This window comes from Tinamus guttatus, unplaced genomic scaffold (assembly GCF_059628265.1).
Source record: "Tinamus guttatus ecotype Peru unplaced genomic scaffold, ASM5962826v1 Tinamus_guttatus_pri_ptg000356l, whole genome shotgun sequence".
Taxonomy (NCBI): Eukaryota; Metazoa; Chordata; class Aves; order Tinamiformes; family Tinamidae; genus Tinamus; species Tinamus guttatus.
The window spans coordinates 727,435-752,693 of NW_028288890.1; the positions used below are offsets into that span (position 1 = coordinate 727,435).

General features: G+C 42.0%; 2 protein-coding genes across 2 annotated transcripts in view; both read left to right on the forward strand.

Moving 5' to 3' along the window:
* The first annotated feature begins 2,388 nt into the window (after positions 1–2,388).
* Positions 2,389–12,840, forward strand: INPP5K (inositol polyphosphate-5-phosphatase K). Its single transcript, XM_088530017.1, is given in 15 exon segments — positions 2,389–2,436; positions 2,439–2,549; positions 2,551–2,675; positions 2,861–2,968; positions 3,545–3,653; positions 4,938–5,054; positions 5,408–5,580; positions 6,130–6,241; positions 6,789–6,898; positions 7,322–7,348; positions 8,995–9,187; positions 9,319–9,456; positions 9,953–10,036; positions 11,270–11,374; positions 12,474–12,840. Coding segments are annotated over 15 exon segments (1,650 nt in total). The 5' UTR covers positions 2,389–2,397; the 3' UTR covers positions 12,573–12,840.
* Positions 12,841–17,445: 4,605 nt separating this feature from the next.
* MYO1C (myosin IC) overlaps positions 17,446–25,259 on the forward strand; it is a 51,609-nt gene continuing 43,795 nt past the window's right edge. The window contains exon 1 of the mRNA XM_088530019.1: positions 17,446–17,554. Coding sequence (XP_088386145.1) covers positions 17,483–17,554 — 72 coding nt within the window. The 5' untranslated portion in view covers positions 17,446–17,482. The remainder of the gene's footprint in view (positions 17,555–25,259) is intronic.

A 25,259-nucleotide genomic window follows, 5' to 3' on the forward strand; every position in this document is an offset into this window, starting at 1 on the left:
AACCCCGCTGGCTCCGGAGGGCTCCCCGCTGGGCTCCTGCTCTGCTCTAGGGCGCTGGTTGTGCCGTGACCCTCCACGCTCCGAGCCCACGAGTGTCGGTGTCGCCAGGGCCGCTCGCCTGCCCCTGGGTTCCCCCCCCCCGCCACGTTCTCATCGGCTCATCGTGCTCTTTCCTTTGGCAACACACTTTGTAGGATGGGTTAGATGATCTCGTCGTTTCTTTCATGTGAGTTTGTGCCTTTTTTGTCTCCTAATCTTCCAATACAGGCATATTGGAAATGAAATCTAATAAAATACTAGACCGAGCTCATGTGCATCCGCCTCCTTTGTGTGGAGGGCAGCAAGGTGGGCTTGGAAAAGGGGGAGCATGGCGGGGGCTACAAAGAGGGAGGCTGGGGGGTGCAAAAGGGGGGTTACAGGGGTGGTGGAAGGAGAGGGAGTTTTGGGGTCTCTTGTTTGGTGCAAAAATCGGTGCAGGAAGCGGGTTGCGCGGGGGCTGCGCGCGCTCCTCCCGTGCGCCGGGCGGCGCCCTCGGGTGCCTCCCCGTCCCCTCCCGCCGGCGTCACGTGCCCGCGCCGCGCACCAATGAGCGCCGGCCGCCGCTCGCGCCGCCGCTGAGGCGAGCGAGGCGCTGAGGGGAGCGGGCGGCGCCGGGGGCTGCGCCGGGCGGGACGCGGCGAGGCCGGGGGTCCCGCTCCGCTCCGCTCCGCTCGCAGCGCTCCCGGCCAGGCCGGCGGGATGGAGGCGGCGCGGTGCGGCGGCGCCAGGGAGCTGAGGTGAGCGGCGGCTGCTCGGTCCCGCGGCGGCAGCTTGACGTAACGGCGGGGAATTAGCGAGACCTAATCGGCCGCGTTACGCGATCACATGAAACGGGCAGGAAAAGCCGCTTTTCTGAGGCGAAAGCGCCGCCATCGCAGCGCCCCGGGGGGGGCTTGCGCGGCTCGCGGGGGCCCGAGACCTGTTGCCCAGCGCAGGGCCTCGACTCGCTGCTCGTAGCCGGGAGGGAAGAGCACAAAGGTTTTAGTATTTTTCTTTCCCCTCCACCCCCCCTTTATTATTATTTTCGTCGTCGTTTCCTCCACGCTGATGAACTGCGGTGTCCCCTCTGGCGAGCTCCCTTTGACATGAGGAGGCCTCTGCGTGTGCAGCGCGCGAGCAGCTTTCTGCAATGAGAGATAAAAATGAGGGCAATAAACCTCGTGTTTACTTAGAGGTATCCGAGTGGTCATGACGTTGTGCTAGGATGACTCCACAGGCCTAAAAAAAGTTCCCTGCTCTGGAGTAATTACAGAAACCGAGGACTCTAAATGCTCTCTCGGAATGTTCTTTGCAGGACAACACACATCCCTCGCTGTTAATTCCTTCCTGCAGGCATGATCACTTTGAGGGTGCTCCTGAATTTCTTTCCTTTTTTTTTTTTTTTCTGATGTAAATTTTAGTGCTGTAGTTTTTCCTGTTTTTGTTAGTAGCGTAGGTATTGGAGGAGTTTAATTTCTATCGGTAATGACTGCTAACTTCAATATTATTTGACTTTTGCCTCCTTGGGTAATTATCTTCAGAAATTAATAAGTGGAGAGAATTCCCAAGTGATGCATCTCTTTGAAACTAGAATGAGATCTGCAGGCAACATCCCTTTCTTATTCTAGAAATGTGTTTTAGGATCAGTTTGTGGTAGCTTTTGGTTAACATCAGTGTAGTCTTTTAAGGAAAAATAATTGTTGAGGGAAATTGTGAATCACTGAACTAGTTTGGGATGCAATGTCATTTTCCTGTTCTTTGTGTGTCACCTTGAACAGACCCTTGATTGTCAGGGAGCATAAAAATAATGGAAATATTGGGCGAGATTAATTATTTAACTGTGTAGCAGTGCTTATAGGGCCTTCACACAAAATGTGTAAAGTGGATTTGTTTTTAGAAGTTGTGATACAGAAAATAAATCAAAAAGAAAAATATTTATCGTAAAACAGTGGATAAGTCCTGTGGCAAACTCTGGAAGCTCGAGCGGAGCAGTTGGTTCGGTTTTGGACAGAAGTGAGTGTTTGTGCGCTTGGAAGCTGGAGATTATATTTCTGCTAACCTACGGATGGAAGCACATGATTGATTCACATCAACAATAAATTCTTTTAAAAACTTAAGCTTATAGAACTAATCACATTAAATCTATTAGAAAAAAAATGATTCAGAGTGTGCAGCTTCGTAACAGGCTCTTGAATGTGGTGGTACCGCTGCAGTTTTCAGCACTGCTGCATCTGCATTTGTCCCGTTTGGGTTAGAAGCAGTGCTGAATTTCGCGCAAGTGAAACTTGATCTTCAAAGACCCTCAAGACAAATCACTGTTTTATACTCGGGATTTTAATGCATCAGTCCTTTGGAATATAGTTGCTCTTTCCAGAGCAGATGGCATCGTTCAGTAGCGAGGATGCTCTTCAGGATTCCCCAGCCCCTCTCACCTGCAGGACTTGAGGGGCCCGCACGGCTTCCGCAGCCGCTCCGCCAGCCTCAGCAGCACGGGCTCCAGCAGCCGCCTGCAGCTCCGGCAGCGGGTAGCTCCAGCTCATGGCTTGTGTGGAGGACATCAGCTCAGATGATGAAATTCATGAAAAAGTGGCACGCACGCTAGATGAAGCTTTCCTTATCTGGGGCAAGAAGCTGAAGGACAAGTGGCAAGAATTCAGGTTTCCAATAGCTGATTGTTATTTTTTATACTAGGAATAACTTCTGATTGACCGATAATGACAGAAAATCCTTGTGTTCTATTAACAGAAATTTGGTTAGGGAGGTTAGATGCTCTTCAGGTACTTATTCGTATTTAAATTCTAGCACTGGTGTTGTGTGACTTCTTTTTCTCCTTCATTTGTAGGCTGCACATAGTTACCTGGAATGTGGGCACAGCTTCTCCACCGCCGGATGTCACTAGTTTACTTCAGCTCAATTCACTGGGTCCAGCAATGGATATGTATGTTATTGGGTAAGTAGATGTTAAAGAAGTTGCTCTATAAGTTTTATTCCAAAACCTATAAATTTCAGCAGCTTGGGGAGGGCTATGCAGTGTGAATCATCTCCCAGGAGGGAGCTTAATACTGTCGCTGTAGATGATGAAGGCTAGAGTTAATGACAAAGAACAGAGATGATCTATGACAAGGGACTCTTCTCCCACTTCTGAAGTTGTTTCATGTGACAAAACACAAAATACCTTTTCTTTATCTAAGCTCAAGGAATTAAATATTTTCGATGAGAAGCTGTCTAAAGTCAGTGTCTTTTAAAGAAATTGGTGCAAACTAATTAGGTAGAATCTGTGCCCCTTTGGGTTTGTATCAGCTTTTAGTGAAACTGTCACCTCTTCCAAACTTGGTTGAATATGTCAACACGTTCTGTTAGATCTGTGGATGAGTGAAACTGCTTGTAACTGAAAAACTGGACAGCATTAAGAAATTTCTTGCTTATGTGCACAGGGGTCTGTCAGAATGTTGTGGTTTGTGTTCTGATAAAGTTATATGAATTCTGTCAAAACTTGATGATCTCACGGTAATTTTCATGTGTTCAGCTTACAGGAAGTGAACTCAAGGATCACGAATTTTCTCTCTGACTTGGCGTTTGATGATCCTTGGAGCATTTTTTTCATGAATGTACTGTCACCACTGGGATACATCAAGGTAACGGTTTACATCTCTGAATGTCTCAACAGTGAAGAAAATTGTCTTATCCAGCTCCATTCAGATTTTTTTTCCCTCAGACTGATCTCTCTACATAAAGATAAATAAAATAAAACAGCCATTGGAAATGTAAAAAAATGAAAGAAAACATACTTCACTTTAGTGCAAGTCCTTGCTGATAAACCTTTAAAATATAGCCACAGGATGACATACAAGCACTGTCTAGAGTTAAAATGAATTCCCTGTGGTATGCGTGGCTGACTGAATTCCTAATTATTAATGCAGAGCTTAGGATGCACTAATGAATGGATACTGCCACCTAATGGTTTTCAGCAAGACTTAATTAGCTCTAATAAGAGGAGAACCAGGTCATTGACATGCTTTCCTGGCAGGCCAGGTCAAAATCAAAGTGGGCATCTAGAAGAGCCAGCTTTCCACATGACTCCTTGCATAAGCTCGATCGGACAGAGAAGCAGTTACCTGTTCTCCTGTCCTGTGGTGACCTTGGGCACGGCTAGGTGTAGAGGTGTAGTTGAGGTTGGGTGTAGTCCTCCTTGGGATGTTTTCTCACTTCACTAAAAGCATCTGTTCTTAAAGCATTAGGTTATTGGGATCAATCAGATTCTTTTCATCATAAGCAAAGTCTTGCTTTTTCCATAAAGGGTCTTTCCTTGATTTGGTTTTACATATTGGTGGGATTAATAAGAGTCCCAGCAAAAGAGGCATCCGTTGCCATTGTGTTTGGATATTCAGGGCCTGCAGAGGGAGGTTTTATGGTGGACTGTGGATCTGGAGTTAATTCTGCTCACACAAAGAATAACATACCAGTATCTTAATGCAGAAACAATGTCTTACATGTTCCTTAAGCATTTTTGCTTTGGAAGCATTCAGTAAATCAACTTTTACAGGCATTGCAGCAAGAGTTGCTGCTGCTTACAGTTTGTAGCTTCTGCAGATGCCTACAAGTAGTTGTGGTGGGTTTTTTTATACGTTTTTATTAGTTTTCAGAACAATTGGCTATGTGATAAAGTTTGCTTTGGTTGGAACAGCTTTTTGTCGTTGTTGTTGGAGGATTTGTAGATTTGCACTATTAAGATTATAGGTGAAAAATCAAGGATTTGTCTATTCATGAATGGAATGCTTAAAGATGGAGACAGTGGAATGGTGAAGCAGGAAAAAAAAAAGGCCTGTAAAGAGCTGTATCAACAAATACCCATGTGTTGAGGTCACCTTAGATTTGTAATCCCTGGAAGTGACCCTGTCTTTTTTCTGCTTCTGTTCCAGCTCTCCTCTGTTCGCATGCAGGGGTTGCTCCTCCTGGTCTTCCTGAAGCACGTGCACCTGCCTTTCATACGGGACATCCATACCCAGTATACACGCACGGGCCTCTATGGCTACTGGGTAAAGCACTGTCTGAGCCTTGATTGCTTTGCTTATGTGGTGTTTATGCTGGTGTGTGCCTCTAAATGGGTTTGTGACGGGAGAGAGAACGTGTGGCTTATTAGTAGTGAATAAACTGACAAGCCGTATGAGTCTTGCCTAATTGAATATTGTATACAAGTGCTGCACAGACTGTAATATTTCAACAGTTGACTAGTGGAAATAAATTGTTACTTTCATGCTGCTTATTTAGATGTAAATGAACACAATTGCTTCCTAAATAGCAAGACTAAAAATTTAATAGATGGTGTTAATAATTGAATTTGCAAGTGTTGATTGTAGTTTCAGAGAATATTGTTGACCTTCCTTACCAGGGGAACAAAGGAGGAGTTGCCATTCGCATGTCCCTCTATGGCCATACAGTTTGTTTCATGAATTGCCATTTGCCAGCTCACATGGAGAACACAGAGCAGCGGTTGGATGACTTTGAGAAAATTCTGGAAATGCGGTTTGAAGAAGAGAATATTCCAAGTACCCTGGATCATGAGTGAGTTGTTCCGACCCTGCTCTATCTATATTGGTTTTATCTGTTGTACTCTCTAAATTTGTGACTTTCTGCACTTAGGACTTTTCTCAGATCACTTTTATGTCATTCAGTGTGGTTCCTGAATGTGGGGGGACCAGACTGGAAATGGTAACCTGAAAGACTGAGATCTAATTTGAAGACTGGTCTCTTCCCATGTCGGATTATACTGAATTTGTTAGCACGTAAAGTGCAGATATTATGGAGAAATGAAGATTGTTAGGAGCTAAAGCCCATGTATATGCAAAATCTTTCTGATTGTTGGGAGTTGTTTTCTTCCTCCATGTATTTGTATAAAGATCTGTGTGGCGTTTTGAACCATTTTTGTGCCTCTTGAAATTTTAGTGTCTGGTCGAGGGCTTCTTGGCCTTTATTTAATTGATAATTTCTATAGCTATATGAATTACACCTACTTTTGATGCCTGACTTAAACTGTGATGCTTAATTTGGCACCACTAATGTAGTCCTGTAAAGCTATACATATTTGTTTTTCTTTTTTTTTTTTTTTGTAAGCGTTCTCTTCTGGTTTGGAGATCTGAATTTTCGAATAGCAGATTATGGCATACATTTTGTTCGAGAATCGATAAATAACAGACGTTACAATCTACTGTGGGAAAAGGACCAGGTATTTTGACTTTTCTTGTCTTTTTGAATACAAACACAACACCTAAGTTAACAGTGTCTCTTGTATTTCTCTTTTCCATTTAAGAAAAACAGATTCAGAGTAGTTTTGAGCTGGAACAGATCTAACTGTTCTCAAACTTCTTCATCAAAAGCAACATTGTAATTAATTGCAAACTCACCCTTTTTTTTTAGTTTCATAGTAATTTCAAGCGCTCAGGTATGACTGAAGCTTTCAGTGGGCTTCATGGCTCACGTTCCATGCCGTGATTTAGTCTCATTTTTCTTCATCTAATAATTAGTTTTTAAAAGATAAGATGATGCTGGAATTTGTTTTGTGTAGAACTGCTACAGAGCTTCTGAACTGGTCATGTCAACTGTCTGGCAATAGCAAAGGGACCTTCTGAAATTTTTTGATATGTTGTACTTACTGAAAGGTTGGATTCTATTTGGAATGTGCTCTCTGAATTCCTTTCCTGAGTATTCTTCAGGCTTTGCTATGTAAATGCTACTTTCAAAAGCTATTCTTTATATAAACATTATTTTTGCAGTTAAATATGGCAAAGAAGAAGGAAGCATTTCTTCAGGATTTCATAGAGGGTCCTCTGCAGTTTAAACCCACCTACAAGTTTGACCTTTATTCAGATGTATATGATACAAGGTAAAAGTGCAGTAAGATGTGTTTAAGACATGAGATATTAGTTTGAACTTGGTGCTAAAGTAAATATCACTTTGCATAGCAAACCTAAGCTTTCCTTAATTTACAAGTTAACTAAGGCTGCTGAACTCTTATTCAGGCTCAAATAAATGAATGTTTCTGCTGATTGTGTGAGGAAAGTAGGAGTGGCTGAATCATCACACCTGTTTTTTGTTTATTCTTATTTGGAAAGAATAGTTTCACAGAGTAAGATAGCACTTGTTGAAGCAAAGTAGTTCATTTTTCTTTTTTTTTTTTCCTCCTAATATCTGAGTTATGTTTTGCTCTGACTGTAAAGTTTATTGTTAAGTATTAATAATGTTTCAATGGAAGAATAAGCTCCTGGCCAAACAGGGGTTTTGTACTGATCTTTTTCTTTATTTCCAGAGAACAGAAGTCCCTGTTTTGGTTTAAGTAAGAAGAGAATTTTCTGCATTTCATATATTTGTAAATATTTCTGAATCAAAACAATGCACCTCCTGAGCTTTGGATTTGATTTTTGTGAAAATATATGAAAATCAGATAATAGCTGATTTTCTTCAGGGATTTTTTTCAACCTGTCTGAAAGCTGCAGTGTGATCTCCTCTGCTGTTGCACTGAAGATTTGAAGTCCACTCATTCGTATCCAAAGACTTTTTGCTGTCTGAGTGTGAACAGATAAAAAGGGAGTAACATAAATCCAGTTTACAAATAAACAAAGAGTACACTTATGTATGCTATATGCATCTTGATTTTAAAGCTAGCAGAGGTGATTTAGTTGTTTGGAGGGTGACTTCAAGGCACTTGGGTCTTCTAAGCATCCTTGCCAAGTTTGCTTTAAATGAAGCCCATAGGAATTTGTGATCTTTGATGCTTTTTTTTTCCAGTTTGGCTTTGAGGTTTTTCTTTCCCATCTTATGCACCATTTTCTCTGAAGTAGCACATGTATTAACTTAAGCTGTTCTTTTGGTATTTTCTTGCACAGCAGAGCAGACATATGGCAGCTCATAAAGATATCTGTCGGTTTATATAATTACTGAAGTAAGTGGGATATGGCCCCTCAGTCATTTAAAATCTTTCCACCTTATTATAGGTGAGTCAGACCTATATATGGGAAGGGGTAAAAGAAAAAGCATGTTGAACATTAAACTAAATGACATTTCCAGATTATGATGATTTTGATATTCGAAGTTACTAAACTGACAGTTTTCCTTACACATCCTGCTCATTAACCTTTATAATTCAATCCAGTCCATTCTAATTCCTCTTCCATAGGGTATGATCTTTTCTCCATTTCAATTTGAAGTGATACATCCATACAGAGGGTTGCTGTTAAGCCTTCCTCCCACTACAGAGAGAACCACGAAAGGCTCATGTCTTCTGTTGTTATTGATATGGTATAAAAGGAAACTCTGAATTATGATTGCAGTTTGATGTATAGCACAGTTGCAGGCTACAGATGTTTTCTTCATTATGGGATTGACAGCCTTTTCCTATGAGGCAACAGTAGTTTCTATGCTACAGATTTGAGGAGTTTTAGATAAAACATTGCTGTGTCATCTCTGATTAGTATAAGCTACATAAGTTTGCCCAATTTTAGTTATTGAAAACAATTTGTTCTAAAAAAAGTTTTGAATAAGGAAATAAATATCATTCAAACTCTGCATCCTCCTTAAAAGTTATGTCCCTTTTCTGAGAATGACAGCATTCGAAGTCTGAGGCAGATCCTGTATTATCTCAATGTCCTTGCATGTTTTTATAGTGCATTTTAGGAGAAAGTATCATTTCCTGTAGAAAACTTGACTAACCCATGGGAATGCTCCTTCTTCCCTTCATTTTACTCCTCTCTTTCAGAAATCTGTGAAACTTACCTCCTGTAAATGGAGCTGAGTTCAAATTAAGGAAACCTTGGTTGTAGAGCATGGTAAAGAGCTGTAAAATGAAGTTTGGATGTGATTGCTTTCTAATATTAATACATGTACTTGAGAATCTTAACTTTGAGTAGTTTTTACACAGTGTTCTTAGCTTTTTGGCAGCTCCTGTTTTTCTGCTCATTTCACTTCTATCTTGCGCTCTTACAGTGAGAAGAAAAGAAAGCCAGCTTGGACTGATAGAGTTCTTTGGAGAGTGAAGAATCTCTGCCAGCATACATCAAAAGAAAGTGAATTATCTGAAGAAGAACAGACAATATCTGTTACTTTGAATAACTATATCAGCCACATGGGCTATGGCATCAGTGATCACAAACCTGTTACAGGAACTTTTGGGCTTGAGGTGCTGTCTGCTTTAACTCTTTAAAACTAGCTTGTTAATTTAAGCCATATTTCTCTAAACTTTGTAAGTATTTGTAAGAGTAACTGAAAGAATAAGAGTTGGTTTACTGTAAATCTTGGTTTTTGTTCTAGATGAAGCCTCTTTTATCAATTCCTTCTGTCATACTGAAACCTGAGGGTGAATGGAGTGCTGAACATGATGTTATAATCAGCTATTCTGCAGTGCCTGAGTTCCCAAGCAGTACTTGGGACTGGATTGGACTTTTCAAGGTGATATTACCACTACATCATGGCTCCTTACTGGAATGTAGATGGTGAATGTGACAGGAAGAAGTATTTTCTATGGAATATTTTCTTGTATCCTTGATAGCTGATAGTTTTGTGTGCTGAGAGTTTAACTCCATGCAGAGGCGGATGTAGGCCTTTTCATTCTGTGTAAAATGTTCTGCTAAGTGCAGCTGATGATTTATTTGAGCAAAAAGGTAGATAGAAGCTATGGAAAAGAATAGTCCTTCCAAAATGCCTGCAGTTCTCAAAAGGAGAAAAAAAATAGAAGGAGGTTGGTAGAAGAATTAAAGAACAGAGCATTCACATCCTTTCAGATACTAAAGGTTCATACATGCCCCCAAATTGTTTTGATTTTAAAAATACCATGTTTTAATTAGACCTTCAGTGAAGTAGGAAATATGTCTCTAACAGTTTTGAGTTTTCCATTTAGTATGTGTTTGCCCTTCAGGAGATTGACAGTTTGCAACTTTCTTTGCAGGTGACATTCAAGCATGTGAATGACTATGTCACTTATGCTTGGGTAAAAGATGATGAAATTTCTTCTAACAATGACAGCAAACAAGTAAGCCAATTATAATTACTTAAATAGTAGCATTCAGGGATCTATTTGTTCCATTTTCACTTCATGCTCTGGTTCTGTATCCCTCCTTTCTCCTACCTAAATGGGAATGATACTGCTGTTTATAATTCACCTTGCTATTTTTCCTTTAGGATTTGTTCCTTTCTAGTAGGGATTAACTAAAGCAATTAAAAAAAAAAAACTCAAGCAACTTTTATCCTTATTTTGATTGCAAATGAAATATTTGCAAATGAAATATTTCCAGAAGTGTTTATCTAAACAAGCAGAAGTTGAAATTGCCTAAGTTAAATTTGGAGCCCAAGTCAGTGGAGGAATAGATGAGATTTTCCAGACTGTCTTTTGAAAGAAAGCAATGTCTCTTGTTATGGATTGTATAAGTTAAAAAGTTTATAACTAGTCACAAATGTCTTTTATGAATATGCTTAACCTCAAAATATCTCTGAACTTTAAACACTACGAATGATGTTTTAGTAGAGATTTCTGGACAGCCGTCTAGGAACTGGGTTTTTAGGGTAGTACAAAACACAGGTTAGTTTTGCTAACTCTTAATCTAACAGTTACTGCCACCAGGAGGCAGTTCAGCTCCCTCTGTCTTCCTTGTTTATCTTGCTGTTTCCCTGGAACAACTGTGGCTTTTTTTCTCACTTCTTGCTGAACAAATTCAGCTTGCTAACGTGGTGAAAAATACTTGCTCTTCCATCCCTGGCTTAGTTTTCAGATAGTTGAATGGGTTGTATCAGTTGCCCTCCCCTATGTATAGGTCCATCTGTCTCTTTGTGTCAACTTCTCAATTAAACAGGAATAAATAGCATGCATGTGTGCACACTTGCACACAAAACACGGCCAGTATTCTACAATATTTCTGTCTGGGTAGTTTTGTGAGGAGTCATCTGATCTCCAGCATGCATGGAAGGGGGTTACAAAGAAATACCCCCTTTCTAAAGTAGCAAGCTGGTAGGTTGGCTCAGCCAGAGTGTGTAGCCTTATCCTCAAGTTTTTAAGGACATTCCTAGGGATGGGTATTTCCCTGAGATGTGAGTGAAGCAGTAACATTACATTTGTCCTTTTCCTTTTAAAATTATGTTTAAAAAATGACTTATTTGTAAATTCTGCATTTATGGTGCATACGGCATTATGGCTGTGAATAAATGTTTTTTTGTAACTTGCTTTCTCTGTAAAAGTAATCCCTTGCCTATATTTTTTTTCTTGTTGCAGGTTTACATGAATGCCGAAGAAATACCTAATATGGGAGGAGAATTTGTGCTTTGTTATTACAGCAATAATATGCAGTCAATAGTTGGTATCAGCCAGCCTTTTCAGGTAATATATTTGGAAGCTTTGATTAATGGTACTTTTATTTATTTTGCTTTCATATGCATCTGAACATGCGTGTGTGCGATTTTGTTAATACTGGGGAAGGTTACAGCAGTAATAGCAAGAAGTGTATGTGCTAACATCCAGTTAAAAAATCGCTGATATGCTAAAAGCAGCTGTTACAGCAACGCTTTGTCATAATGAAATAAGGCAGGTTCATTTCTCTTAGCTTTCGTTTTTAGAACTTCAATCTCTGTCAATTTCTGTCAAAAAGTTGGCAGCTTTTTTGACTAAGTTGCTAACTTTACAGATCATAAATGAACCCTTTCTGCTCCCTCCTGTGGTAGATTCGCACAGAAGTGCTTCCTGTATGTTTAGATGTTTAAATTTGAGAAAGAGGGGACAGCTGAAACTCAAGTTGGCATTATTGTTTTTTTTGTGTGTGTATCGTTTTTTTTTGTTTGTTTGTTTGTTTTTTAAGGATAACTTAATCAGACAAACCAGTGAAGTGACCAGTCATTGCTGCTTTTACCTAAGCACTTTTTGCCAAAATCTTTTTTTTAATGTGTATGCATAAATTTCATTGCTGCCATGACTGTCCTAATGTGTGCTAGATTAATTGAAATGCAAATTCCTTGCTGTTCTTGAGTAAAGGGGTTTTAGGAGATTCTCAAAATCTATTAAAGTACTGAAGATTACTAGGCCAGTAAAACTCCCTGTTACTCTACATACTTAATGCATTAAAAAAAAAAAAATGCAGAGTCCAGTGTTTCAGCTGTCTCCAAGCATAAGATGTCCCACAAACATTGGAGCATAGTTGTCAGTGGTATGTGGATACAGTGCACTATAGGAATATGAGAAATCACGTTAGTCATTTGGAATGCCTTTCTTTTTCCATAACAGTTAATATCAGAATTTGATGTTTTTTTAATAGAATTTTTTTAAGCATCATAATTGCTGCGTAGAGATACCGATTTTCTTAGTGTATGTTTTCTTAGAGTATGGAGGACATCTTTATCTAATGGTGTGCTGACAGCATAGAGCAAATGCAGTGTTCTGAATGTTTGTGCTATATTTGACAGTTTTTCAACTTAATTTCTTCTAGATTCAGCCAAACAGAACATTAACAGAAAAGGATCTGGCACAGGAGGAGATCGGTTGGATGCGGAAACCTGACAATCTGGAATCACATAACGAATTTTGAAGTCGGAAAAGGCGTTTATTAGTCCTGATTCAGGAGTCAGAGATGACTGCCTTCTTTTTCTTAGTAATTATAGGCATTTCTACTTAGAAGATGGAGTGAGGTAGTGCAAGGGTCCTACAGGTAGGGCTGCCGAGAAACTTTATAAGCTCATAGAAGATAATGTATTGTGTGGAAACAAGTATTTTATTGTTACAATGAGAGTAACTCTGATGTTGCACTGGATGCGAACTGTAAAAATAGTACCTAACAAACAGACATTTGTAATCCAATAACTCAACTTAAGTAAGTTGCATTCCATAACAGATTTTGGACCTACTCTTTTTCTTTTTTTCCAGAGGATATTTTATTAGTGTTACGGTTCAGAGTTGTAATCACTTAATTGCTGATATTTGAGTTTATCTGAAGTTATTTTAAAAACTATTTATTAGATACAGTTATCTAGCATATTTTAATCTTTTGTTTGACTTTTAAATGTAAGCTAATTTGTAACCTTTTGGGAAACACGTCACATGTCACGTTTCATGTGACAACAGGTCATATGAAAACAATGTTTTTAGAGCATGTAAATTCTCCTTTGGTAATAGATTTCTTTTTCTTCTGCCTTCTCACTTATAATTCTTGCAGGATTTTCCATCTGTAATTCTTCCAGAATTGATTTATCAATTCAGCAATTGATATATAGTGATATATCAATCAAAATGCACTTTTTCTGGTTTTTTAAATTCTTCTTTTATAAAGCAATTTATATAACAATTTGTCTATTCCCTTTCTCCCCTTGATTAAAGGTAAGATAAACACATACTACTCAATGATTTGGAGTTAAACTAAGATCACACCTTTCAGAAAGATATATCTTATAGAAAGAAATGATTTAGTGTAGGTAGGCAGAGAAGTTCAGGAGGCATTTGATGAAGAGCTAGATGATGGTAGTATCTTTGTTTTCCGCTCTCATGTTTTATTTAGAAAGCTAAAGCCGTATTTAAGTACTTCTGTTATGGCATTTTGCCACATGAATAATTGCTACGCTTACTGCAGAGACCACATGATTTATAAATAGAGAATTTAAATGGAACAAACTCTTTCTTATGGCATAACCCATGCTACCAAAAACTGTAAGGCTCTTCAGTTTATAGTAACCAGTCTGTAAAATTTCTGATTTTCCAGAGGTGCTTCTGCTTAAATGTATCTTGTACATTTGGGAGTGGAGGTAGAATGAGAAAGATAGATCTAATAACTTAAAAAAAAAATGGTTGGCTTTAGAAATGGGTTTGTTTGATGAGGAAGTAGAGATCTTTAAAAAGGGTTGGAAGTAGCTCTGACAGAATCACAGACTGCGGTGTCAACCAAAAGCACTGGTTAATCTCCCATGTTCTAGATACAGCTTTCAACTGCCTAGCATGCGTGGTTAAGTAGGTTTAGTTACTAATCACTGTACTGTAGGCTTGAATGGAAAAGAGAAAATTCAGTTCAAATGGGAGAGAGAAGCAGAGAATGTAGGTGTTGTTTTGGAGTGTTGCTTGAGGACTGAATGGATTCCTTTTTACTCACGTCTCAGTGTTGTTCTTTTAGTTAGGATCTTTGGAAAGAGAAAGTGAGCACTCTGTGATACCAGTTTTAGGTAGCTTGCTGGGGTCAAAGAGTCTTCAGCTCTGTTAGGGTTTGCACTGTGTACAAATTGGTTAGTTTTGTTGCAATTTGGAGTTTAAGAGCACTTAGCCTGTAAAGTTTAGTTTATCTTAGCCTAATGTTTGGTATTGAGAATTGTTTCTGGTTGTCTATAGTGATGGAAGATTTAGGGGGTACTTTGTTCAGTGCACGGATTCAATCTAGCTTGATGCTGACAGCTAGTACAGTCTTACTACACTTTGAAGCAATATTGAAAACCTTTTTCATGTTTGTACCAACCTTGCAAGGCTTTGTTTCGTACTAAAGCTTTCTAATACTTCACTTTCCATGGCATTTACATCTTCAGACAAATCCCTCCTAAACTTCAAATAACCTGCAGTTTTTGAGTTCTTGCTCTGCTTCTGCTATTACTTGTGTGATTGTATTACCGTGTTCCATGCAAGGAGATTCCAGCGGAGGGCTCAAAGCTGAAAGAATTGTGGTCTCTGAATTCCAGACTGCAGCTGGTGACTTACTATGGACCAAGATCCAGTTTCTTCTAATCAGGGTGCATCTGCCATTCAGGAACAGCTCAGAGGGGGAGCCACACAGCCATGCAGGGGCACTTCACATGGGCAAGAAACTTAAGCTCCTTAATGTTGCATGGGAACCGAGAACCTTCTCAGGCCCTGGAGAGAGAAGCTGCATTTTGTAAACTAATCCTTTGCACCACAGGACTTCACTGAAAATGCCCACAGCAGCTGTGATTAAATCTGCCTGTGTGTAAGTAAGACACTGCACAAAACTGTAGCTCCCTTCTTTCATCCTGTGCACACAGTAGCACTCTTAAATATTGTTTACTACTGTTACCTATGGTAGCTTTTCAAAGTATTCCATGACCTGTTAAAATGTAATTTCTGATGAAATTTCTCTCTCTTAAAAAACCTTTAATTATGTGTTATAATCACTGGAAATGTTTTTATTCCCATGTTTTTTTCTTTTCATGTACCACCGAAATAAATCCTGACAGTGAACTGTTCTAAATGCTTCTATTAATCTGAGAAAAAATGTACTGGGGACGAGAGGGGGGAGACTCATCCCACGCGTGGTAGCAATTCTCCATTTAATTCTGGTATTTTTAAAATGAAGATATATTTGCATTCTAAAATACAAAACAGTAGTAATATATCTCGTAGGGCTTTGGATTGAAAAACACGGGCCAAATACAAAATAGATTTTCTTTTGAACAAATAGAAGTCTTTCATTTAAATGACTTTAGCATTTAATGAACCTGAGTGATATCATAAACTTTGGTTTTGAATTTTTTTTCCTTAAGAAAATATGTCTGAATACACCAAAATAATAGTGTGTTTAGATTGTTGGGAATAAATAGCTCCTATCGCCTCCTCCCTCCACTGCAAAAGATACTTCAATAATATGGAATTCTGGAGTGCCCTTTTTCTTCCTGTAGGAAATTTAAATTTTTGAACTGGACAAGCACTTTATTGCAGGGGATTGAGCCTTTTCCCATGCAAGAAAGAGGTACTAACTAATATTTCCCTTTCCCAAAGCATTCTTGCTTCTCTATTGCACTGCTGATTTCCTTCTCATTTACTGAGGTTTTCATTCGGTTGAGGTTTTGGTATTTTCCTTGTAAAAACACTTAAATCATCTAAATTACGTTTTAAAAATTTATTTTTAAAAGCAGGTTCTTCCAAATACACTTTTTCATGGGTTACATGCCCTGAAATTTTCTTGTCTTTTTGAAAGATCTGTTACAGTACATATTTTTAATATTTTTGTTTTATATAACTTTTGTATCAATTGGCTTTCATCTAAGTGTAAGTCCTCATAATTCCTTGCTGTTGCTCATGATTTATTTTAAAATAGGAAAGATGTCTACCAAGGGATGTTAGCTAATATAGCTGTATTTAACTTCCATATGGGATATTTCTGATTCCTAGCTAACTGCAGGACATGTAATGTATCTCTGCACATAGATAGTACAGCTCTGTGTAAACAGGAAATATTTCCAAGATCTCTTGCGTGTTTGCTAGACCCTAAAAATACACTTTGATAAAGACTATTGTTTCTACTACCACTACTTCCTTCTCTGTTCTTGGACACTAAGTGACACTCAGATGAACTTACTTTAATATATTGCAGTGGAAAGGCCAGTCCAGTAAAGCTGGAATTAGGTTTTCCTTGAGGGAGGAAATGATACCTTTTTTTTGGAGAAGTCTGCATTACTACCAGGAATATATCCAATGATCCTTTCTATCCTTGGATACAGGGAATTCATTATTCAAATATGATCTCCAAGGGTTCTTTGTACTCACCATTATGTAAATACCAACATTATTAACGACTTTACAACTTGTCCTTTAGATGTGGAATACTCTTGTTTTCTTGTACCTACTTTTTTTCCACTTATACCAGGCTTAAAAGAGAATGGAAAAATATTTTGTGAAAAGATGGAAGTTTTTGAGGCCAGTTGGCTATTTCATCTTCTTATTCTTTAACTCTGTTTCTTCAAACATAAGAGTTTTGTAGTAAATGGTCCTACGGAGTAAGATATTCTGTGTGTGGCTGCTCTGTTCAACCACGGTAAATGGCTGAACACACAAAGGATCCACTTTAATGGATGATTGGACTATAGTAAAGCTCCTCAGTAGCCCTTAAACCACCATTTGCTAGTTCTTCCTGTCATGTCCATCGTAGGAAATCTTGTACAGTGCAGGTTAATTAATTTTTTTCCACTGTTTAGCTACTCAAGCTTTTATCTCTACTGGGCTTTGAAGAACTTCCTGTAGTTACCATGCGAGCAAATGGTGGGGTTTTTTATTGCTCTTCCTCTTTAAACAAAATGCATTGGAGTGCAAGATGAGGAACTTTTCCCACATAAAACCTCTGGGTAGATTTGTAGTTTACCCAAAGGGTCTTCCGTGCTAATACCTATGAAACGGCATCCGCAGCGGCTTGACTTTCCTGAGTCCACCGGGACTAAAATGGAACATGAACAGAATTTTACATCAATAAACACAAACATAAATTTAGGTTTCTTGGAACCGTCTTGACACATTGTAGCTGGTGGAAACTGGTTCTTGAACTTAATTGTTGTTCCAGCTCACACTTGCACTTAGTATAAATACAGGGGTTAGGCTCTTCCTCTCACAACAGGGCTCGGAACCAGGGATTGCACCAAGTGAGAGGCTCTCCCAGCTACTCTGAATTCTGCTGCGGTGCTTTGACATTGGAACTGTCTGTATAGAGCAGAGAGATTTACTAGCTTAAGCCTCATAAAGATGGAATTGCAGATTGAGCTTATTCCTACAGGAGAAATCATCCGTGTGGTCGGTCACAATGAGCGCAAGACTGTAAGATGCTTTTTTGTTGTTCCCTTTTTCTCTCTCTTGCTGTAGTCTTTTTTATGAGATAACTAACTTGGTAAATGTGTCCTCACTTGATAAATTGAGAAGAGGGGGAGGCTTCTGTGATAGTAGTCATTGACCTGATGGTAGTCATGTTTCAAAGAATTTTCTCTCACTAAAACTAGGAGCAATTTTTATTTTAAGTGATTGGGAACTTAGAAGATGATTAAGGTGTATTTCATGTAAACTACTTCATGGTCCTTCAGTCGCTGTGATCAGCAGTTGGTCTCGTGGCCCAGTAGCATTGGCTGTATCTGAAAATTGCAAGAACCTTCAAAATGAAAAGGCAGGAGGCAGATTTGAAAAAGAGCACCTTGATCCTCTCTGGTTGTCTGTGGTGTTGTTGGATTCATGCTTTGAATGTCACACAGAAGCTCTTGCCTTAAAAGTTTGGGGATAGAGGAATGTATCAAAGGGACATTATTTTCCTCTTGCTGAATCGCGTTTACTGTTGTAGCTGTTTTGCTGACTCAGGGACAGGACTGTATGTAAGCATAAAAATGGGAAATCTGAGCGAGCTGCGTATTCCCAGTTTGGCATAGCTGTGTTAAGTAGTTCAGAAAGACATAGTACTTCTCTAAGAATAATTTCAAATTGCAAAGATTGCAATGAATGGTGGTTCTGTGTGATTTGCTCTAGAATATTTTCTATTTGTATCTATACAAGTTTAATTGAAAGGGTTTAAAGAGAATGAACAGTTTTAAAACATCTTTAAATCTCTCGTGATTAAAAGTCACAGGTGGTGTTTTCTTTGCTTGCTAAGGCTTCATTTTCTGAATATGAAACTGTGATTGTCGATTATAGCTAATAACACAACTTATTACACTGAGGGGTGAATAACTCACATTAAAGAAAACCATCCCATTCCATAATTGCTCATCTAATATGGATAAACTAGTACTTAATGCACAGCTGAAAAAGATGCAATAGGTTTTAAAGCTGCTTAAGCAAATCATGTTATACCTAAATGCAAGTGTGTATTTATGTCCCTATCTCTTTGCCATAGGTCCTTGAAAAGTGTTTAATATCCCTCCTCCCGGTAACAGCAGTGCAGTGGGCAGAGCCAGCCTGTGCTAGAGCACACCTCTGTGCGCAGTGTCTCGCTAGTAAGTAACCTGAAACTCGACCTGAAAATTAGCTAAGATATTTACTGTGTGCATGACCCAAGTGTGAGGTAGAGCTGCTTTATTTCAAAAAAAAAAAAAAAACGTTGTCAGGAGATGTGATAGTCGCAACTCGGCTGTTCTTTAGTTTCCAGTGAGCGCTGGGGGAAGGTTACGGCTGCCTTGCAGCGAAGCAGAGGGCTCTGGCCCTGCTCCTTTGTCCTTCCCACCGGGAGCTTCTTTCAGAGCTTGTCCGCTATAGTCCTGCGGGACACAGCGGAGAGAAAAGCTCCCGTTAAAAAGTTTTAAACGCTCATTAGCAGCACACAGAAGCGTCATTTGCTGCTTTGAGAAGGGCGCGGGGTATCCGCAGAGCAGCGGGTGCTGCTGGAGAGAAGCCCCGCGCTGCTCCGTGCTCGGCTCCGGCCGCCTGCAGCCCACCCCGCTCCCCCCTGTTGCAGTGACCGTCCCGGGTGCGCAGCCCCTCGGAAGGGAACGCGGTGGCAGCGCCCTCGCTCTTTGCCGCAGCGCTTGGCCGGAGCCCCCGGGGGTTCAGGGGCTCACCCCGGCCTTCACCCTCGGGCCTTGCCGCAAAGAGGGGGCCGCGTTACCGCCAACTCCCCGGGCACGGGCCGAGCTCGGCGGCGGGATGGGGATGGGGCCGGGGCCGGGGCCGCCCGCGGCGCCGCCGCAGGTGAGGGCGGGGCGGGGCCGCGCGGCGCCGCGCGCTCCCGCCGCTCGGACATGCTCACTAGCGGCGCGGCGCGCGCTCCCGCCGCCACTCGGCGCCCGGGCGCTCGCGGAGCCGCCGCAGGGCCCCGCGCGGGGACGCGGAGCCGGGGCCGCGGAGCGCGCAGGTGAGCGGCGCCGGGACGGGAGCGGGGCCGGGGGGACGCGCTCGGTGCCCCCCTGCGTCCCCCGGCCCGGGCGGCAGCGGCGCCGGGCCCCGAAGTGTGAGCGGCGTGCCCGGAAACTCCGCAATCCGCCCCGCCGAAAAGCGAGTGCCGCTTTCCGCGCCGCGGGACCCCCCGTCCCGCTCCCCGGTGCCCCCGGGGGGTTCGGTCCCCGCAGCGAGCGCGGGGCCCCGGCCCACGCGGGCAGCGCCGGGCCCGGCCGCGGCGGCGGAAGCGGGGCCGGGCCGGGGGGGTGGGGAGGGCGCGCGGGGCCGGCCCTGGCCCTTAAAATGCCCCTTTTCGGGGTGTTTCACCCATTCGGTGCCCGGGGCGCCCGGCCGCGCGCTGCCCGCCGCGTGGTTCTCTCCTCGGGCTGCACAGGTGCCTCCAAAGCGCTTTGCTCGCAAGGCCGGTGGCGAAAGTCACGTTTGCAGGTGGCCTCTCCAAGTGTCCCCATGTGCTGCACTGGTTTCCGTGCCTGTCTTGCCCCTTCCTAATGTATCCTGGATTTATTGGGGAAGTGGCAGCGATTTAGGGAAGGAACCCTACTCTGTGCCGGTCCGGTCTTAGCTTAGTGACTTGAATATTCAAAGTATTAACCCAGTTCTGGTTGCTTCCTGTATTGCTTGTATTCTTGCTTTGTAGTTTTTGGGATGTGGGGGCTACAGAAGGAAAACAACTCCAGGGTACGGTGCAGAGCGCCCTGCGGTATTTAGTCCCCGTGAGGCTGTTGCCAGAGTCCAAAAGCTTCCCCACAACTTCTCCGAGGTGACAGCGGTCTGGGTTTAGCAAGTGACAAATGAGAAAATTTGCTTGGTTGGTGGGACAAGCCGTGAAAGCAGAACCACATCTGAGAATGGCTTGGAAGGGAAGCGTTTTTCTTTCATCTCCTTTTGGAGCAATAGATAATTACCAGCTGTCAACACCTTCTGAAAACTGTTTAGAAAGTGCCTAAGGCGCACAGAAGTGATGAGTTCTTAATTTTCACTATAGGCCCTGGCATGGCAACTGCTGCTCCAACATCTGAGGGTTTTCACTTTTGATGCAGGATTATAATCATGGGGTTTGCAAGGGCCTGTGTAAATAAAAACGTTGTCTTCTGTGCTGTGGCTAAAGGGGTGCTAAGCTATAGGCATCCTATATCTAGTGTATCATTATGTAGGGGGTATATATATATGTATTTTTTAATATCTGAATCATCATACACTAAGGGAGTGAGGGCTCCTGTGTGACTCAGGACTCCAGACTGTGCAATTTCTGTTCTTTGTTGTATTTTGCATAACAAATAGTGAAGGAACTTCCGTGGCTTCAGACTCTTGTGATCTCAGATGGGGGATGGTGGTGTTTATTTATTTATTTTAAGAATTAGTAATATATATGTAGATCCTAACAAAATTGTTCAAGACGGGTAGAGATATTTATATTTTAAATTTGATCTAAGCCTAGATGGGTATACAGAAACTGAGGACCTAGGACACTAATAACAGATCAAATACAATGATAAGTGACACATTCTTTTGAAGAATAAGTTCTAACTTTATGGAGGTCTCTATGCAAAGGTAAAATAATTTCAATCTTTTCTAGTGGCATCTGAGCATCAGGAATGCTCATTTGCTTTGTGGTATAGCTTTTTTTTTTGTGCTGGGAACTGTACACTTTCTAGGAACTGAACAAATTCCTCTCCCAGTGTCAAAAGGGACAACCTGCACCTCGACGCGGGAGGAGGAACCTGGGGTAGCTGGGGCTGCCGCGGTGCAGGGTATGAGCTAAAGCAGCGTCGTGTTTTCAGTCCCGTGCCCCTTTGCCCACCCGCGTGCTCTCAGCTCTGAATAATTCCTGTATGCAAAATGTGGAGGGTGCTGGGGCTGGAGCTCTTGGCCCCCAGGTTGGAAAGAGCCATGGGTGAGCACTGCTCACAGCGCGTGCTCAAATACCTAACGTCATCCATAGGACAAGTGAAAACTGGGGGAAATCCAGTGTGTTACTGCTGCTGCGGAAGAGGAGGTGGAATTTCCCACAAAGCGCAGCAGAACTTCCCCAGCTTGTGTGTCCTCCTGCCTTTTGTAGGCAAGGAGCCGGGGACTGCGGTCGCACACCCTTTTGTGTGGGCTGAAGATCCCTGGGTAGAGCTGTAGTTGCGTGCTGCTGAAATGCAGCCATCAGGAACCCGGCTGTTAGCTTGCCTTGCCTTACCTGTGCGAGCGACAGTCAAATACGGTTAATTTTTTACAGAACTGATCCAGGTGAGAGCTGACCAAACAAAATGAATAGTTAGTTTTAGTCCGGAGCTGCTTCCTAGTCCCGTTCACCGCGTGAACACCTGGACGTCAGTCTGTCTGTGCCAGCCCAGCGCCTGTTACGGCATCGGAAGAAGCGCCTGGGATCAAGTGGAACTTGTGGTAACAGCAGTGGTTTATACTGACATGAAGCAAAGGTAGCTACAGCGTGTGCTTGTCTTAGGGTTTTCACTGTGTTACAGTTCTCATCCCTTTGTAGCTAACGGTGAGTGATGTGGTTGGCTCTGACTGGGGTTACTGTCTTTAGGGTACTGGTGGAAACCATGCAGTTAACCTGCTATCATCCTTCCCAGTGGGTGAGGTTGGTACGGGTTGTCTTTACAACAAGCTGTTGCCACTTGTTATTTTTCTGCCTAGGGGAGCTGCTTTTATTGTGCTTATTCCTCCTGGATGCATTAGTGGGGCAGGCGGCCAGCTCTTCTCTGAAAGCATTAATACAGATGGACTCGAGTGCTATAGGTAAATGTGAAAAGCTAAGAAAAATCTGCTGCGACAGAGGCTCTTGGAGGGCCAGATCTCAAGTAAATTGCTGCAACTGAGTCATGTTCTGCTGGGAAACGAAACCTCTGTAGCTTTAGAGCCCTGCCCTACATTATATATTCTTAATTACCTGGAACAGTACTCAATACCTTTTCTGTTTAATGTATATCTTGAGTATAGTCCGTCCTGTGTTAAGTTCCTGTACTGGAATACAATAAAGCTCCTTATCTCGAACTTCTGTGCCACTTGGGCATGCAGTTTTCCCTGACAGCTTCTTTTCTTTGGCAAAGAGCTTGATTACAAGTTGAGTGACCAGCTCTTCTTCACTGGGACACTTGCATCTCTTTAACCAGTACCTTGACCTTGGTCCAACTCAGTCTCCACCCTTCCTATAGTTCAGGTGAGCAGCTGATAATAAATGAACACCAAGTTGGAGCACTTGGCAGTGCCTTTGGAGTGCTCTGGCATTTACCTCCTAGACGGCAAAGTCCTGGAGCTGGGGGATGCAGAAGCCTGCAGTTACTGGAAGTTTTCTTACCCAATGGGCAGTGTAATTGCTGGTGGCAAAGCGGGTGGATGCTGTGTCAAGATGTGTTCTTATTTTAGGGAGGAAGTGGATGGTCTGCGAATCAATCTCTCACTCTTGCTCACATACCCACTCAGTCTGCTTCAGGCCTCCCTCTACCACAGACAGACTTTTTTTCTCTCTTTCTCCATAAAAGAGCCTTCTGAAATCACTATCAGGCAAAAAGAATCATGCAGACAAAACACAGTTATGATGGCACTCAACCTGTTATTTAGATACAAAGCGCACCTTGGAAGCTATAGTTCCTTTAAAAGGCTGTGCCTTTAAAATTATGATCTCAGTAATTTTTTTTGGAGGCACTTTTCTGGCAAAATAATTACCATGGGTGTTTGACATTCAGTGTTCAGTTGGAGTATTCTTGTCTCTGAGCAGAGTTTTCATTCCTTCTAAGGGTAAGATAGAGACATTGTCCTGCTCTTTGGAATACTGCATACCCGTGACTGGAAAACAGCCTTTAGAGAGATTTTGAGACTTCGGGAAGCCTTTGTATCCTGGAAGGAGAAATTACACTTCATTAGCAGAGTGCTCTGTGGTGCCTTATGCCAGCTGCCTGCCACCAAGTGTATTTAGCCATTTTGCTAATGAAGAGCAGGATTAATGAAGCAGCTCTAGTTCAGCTGGAGAGCAGTGTTTGTCAAAGGGTTTTCGTGATTTTACAACTGTGTTTTGACTTCATTACCACATACTCAATATTTCATGGTTGTTTTTACGTGCATTTTCATTACCACCTGCCCTCTAGATCTAACATGGGCGAGATGTCCAGAAAAGCCTATGTCCAGTTGTATAATGAGGAGATAGCAATCTATTTAACTTTTTTAAAAAATAAATTCCACTAAAATAGAATAACTGGAACTGCAGAAGTAGGAGGAAAGCTATTTTCCATTCTGAAATATGTCTTTGTTCAAAGCTGCCTGTTGGGTTCTTCAAACTTGCTCAGAGTAACTAATAACTTCTACATTATACAGTCCACACTGAGTCATTGTTTACCCAGGGAAACGGCTTTCAGCAGCCAGACTTGTTTGCTCACTTCAACAACTGAAACTTGCAGTTCCATACGTTACAAGGCAGCACTCTATAATCAACGTTCTTAAAGAACAAAACCTGGTAGGCTTTGGCAGCACTGTACAATGTTGTGTTGTAAGTAGTATTTCTGCAGTTCCTGTTTTTACTGGGAACTTTTTAGGAAAGGCTGATGTGTCCCATAGAGTAGCCTTGACAAGATTTATTTACAGACTGGTTGTAATATTTTTAAGAGCGATTTAATTCATCCTTCCAAATTAGAGACCAGAAGGCTTTGCTGTTTGCAATAGCAGGTTGTTCCGTACTCCCAGGGCTTTGGAGGCTCCTCGGAATTGCTGCTTCTGCACCTTGCAAGGGAAAGCCACACCTTTGCATCGGGAAGCCGGGAGCTCTGTCTCCGACGTGGAGCTCAGATGGCAAAACGTGATTCTTTTCCCTTAGCAAGAGCCAAAGTTCAGCTGGGAGAAGTTTCTTGCCTTTTTTGACTGCCTTCTATTTTCTGTTATTTCTCCCAGGTCTTGCAGGTAGCTTTCCTGTCCACCCATTACATCTATGAACACTGTTATTATAACCAAGATTTCTGTACCTGGTGTTTTCCAGTGTACTGAACAAACAAAGCTGAGTGTATCTGATGCAGTATAATAGTCTGTGCAGGAGTTTGTGCATGTGGAAATAAAACTGGGGGCTGCTAAGCGTGCCTGACTTGCATGTGAAGGAGCTGTGTGGGAAGAGCTCTTGGACTGTTAAAATGTAACGTTCTTTCGACAATATTTTGGCTCTTCCTTTTGACTCTATTCTTTTCAGAAGTTCACAATTCTTCCTTTTTTTCAGTTCTATTAAGTACCCCATTTTATTTGTGCTTGGACTTATTGCTCTTAAGGAGATCAGGTCATTTCTAACTTTAATCCTGCTGTTCTTCTGTCCGTAAACTGGACCCAGGAGCTTATGGAGCCATTAGCAAACGTGTATTTGATTAAACAAGCACAATGGGACTTTGCATCACCCCTAAACCCTAGGAATACATTGCTCCAAAACGCTCATCACAGGAATACCTGTAGGTGACCCCATGGATCTGACCATGTCAGAGCTTCTCACCCTGTTAACAGGGTAACTGTGCAGTGCCAGAGTCCTGGCCAAGCCTGGAGCTGCTCCCAGTGCTGGAGCCTTTCCCTGGGGGTAAAGCTGGGCTCGCACAGCGCAGGATGCTGCATGGAAGCAGGTTTGTGACCCCTCAGCTAGAGCAGGGCCAGAGAAGTCAAAGTTTATCTGCAT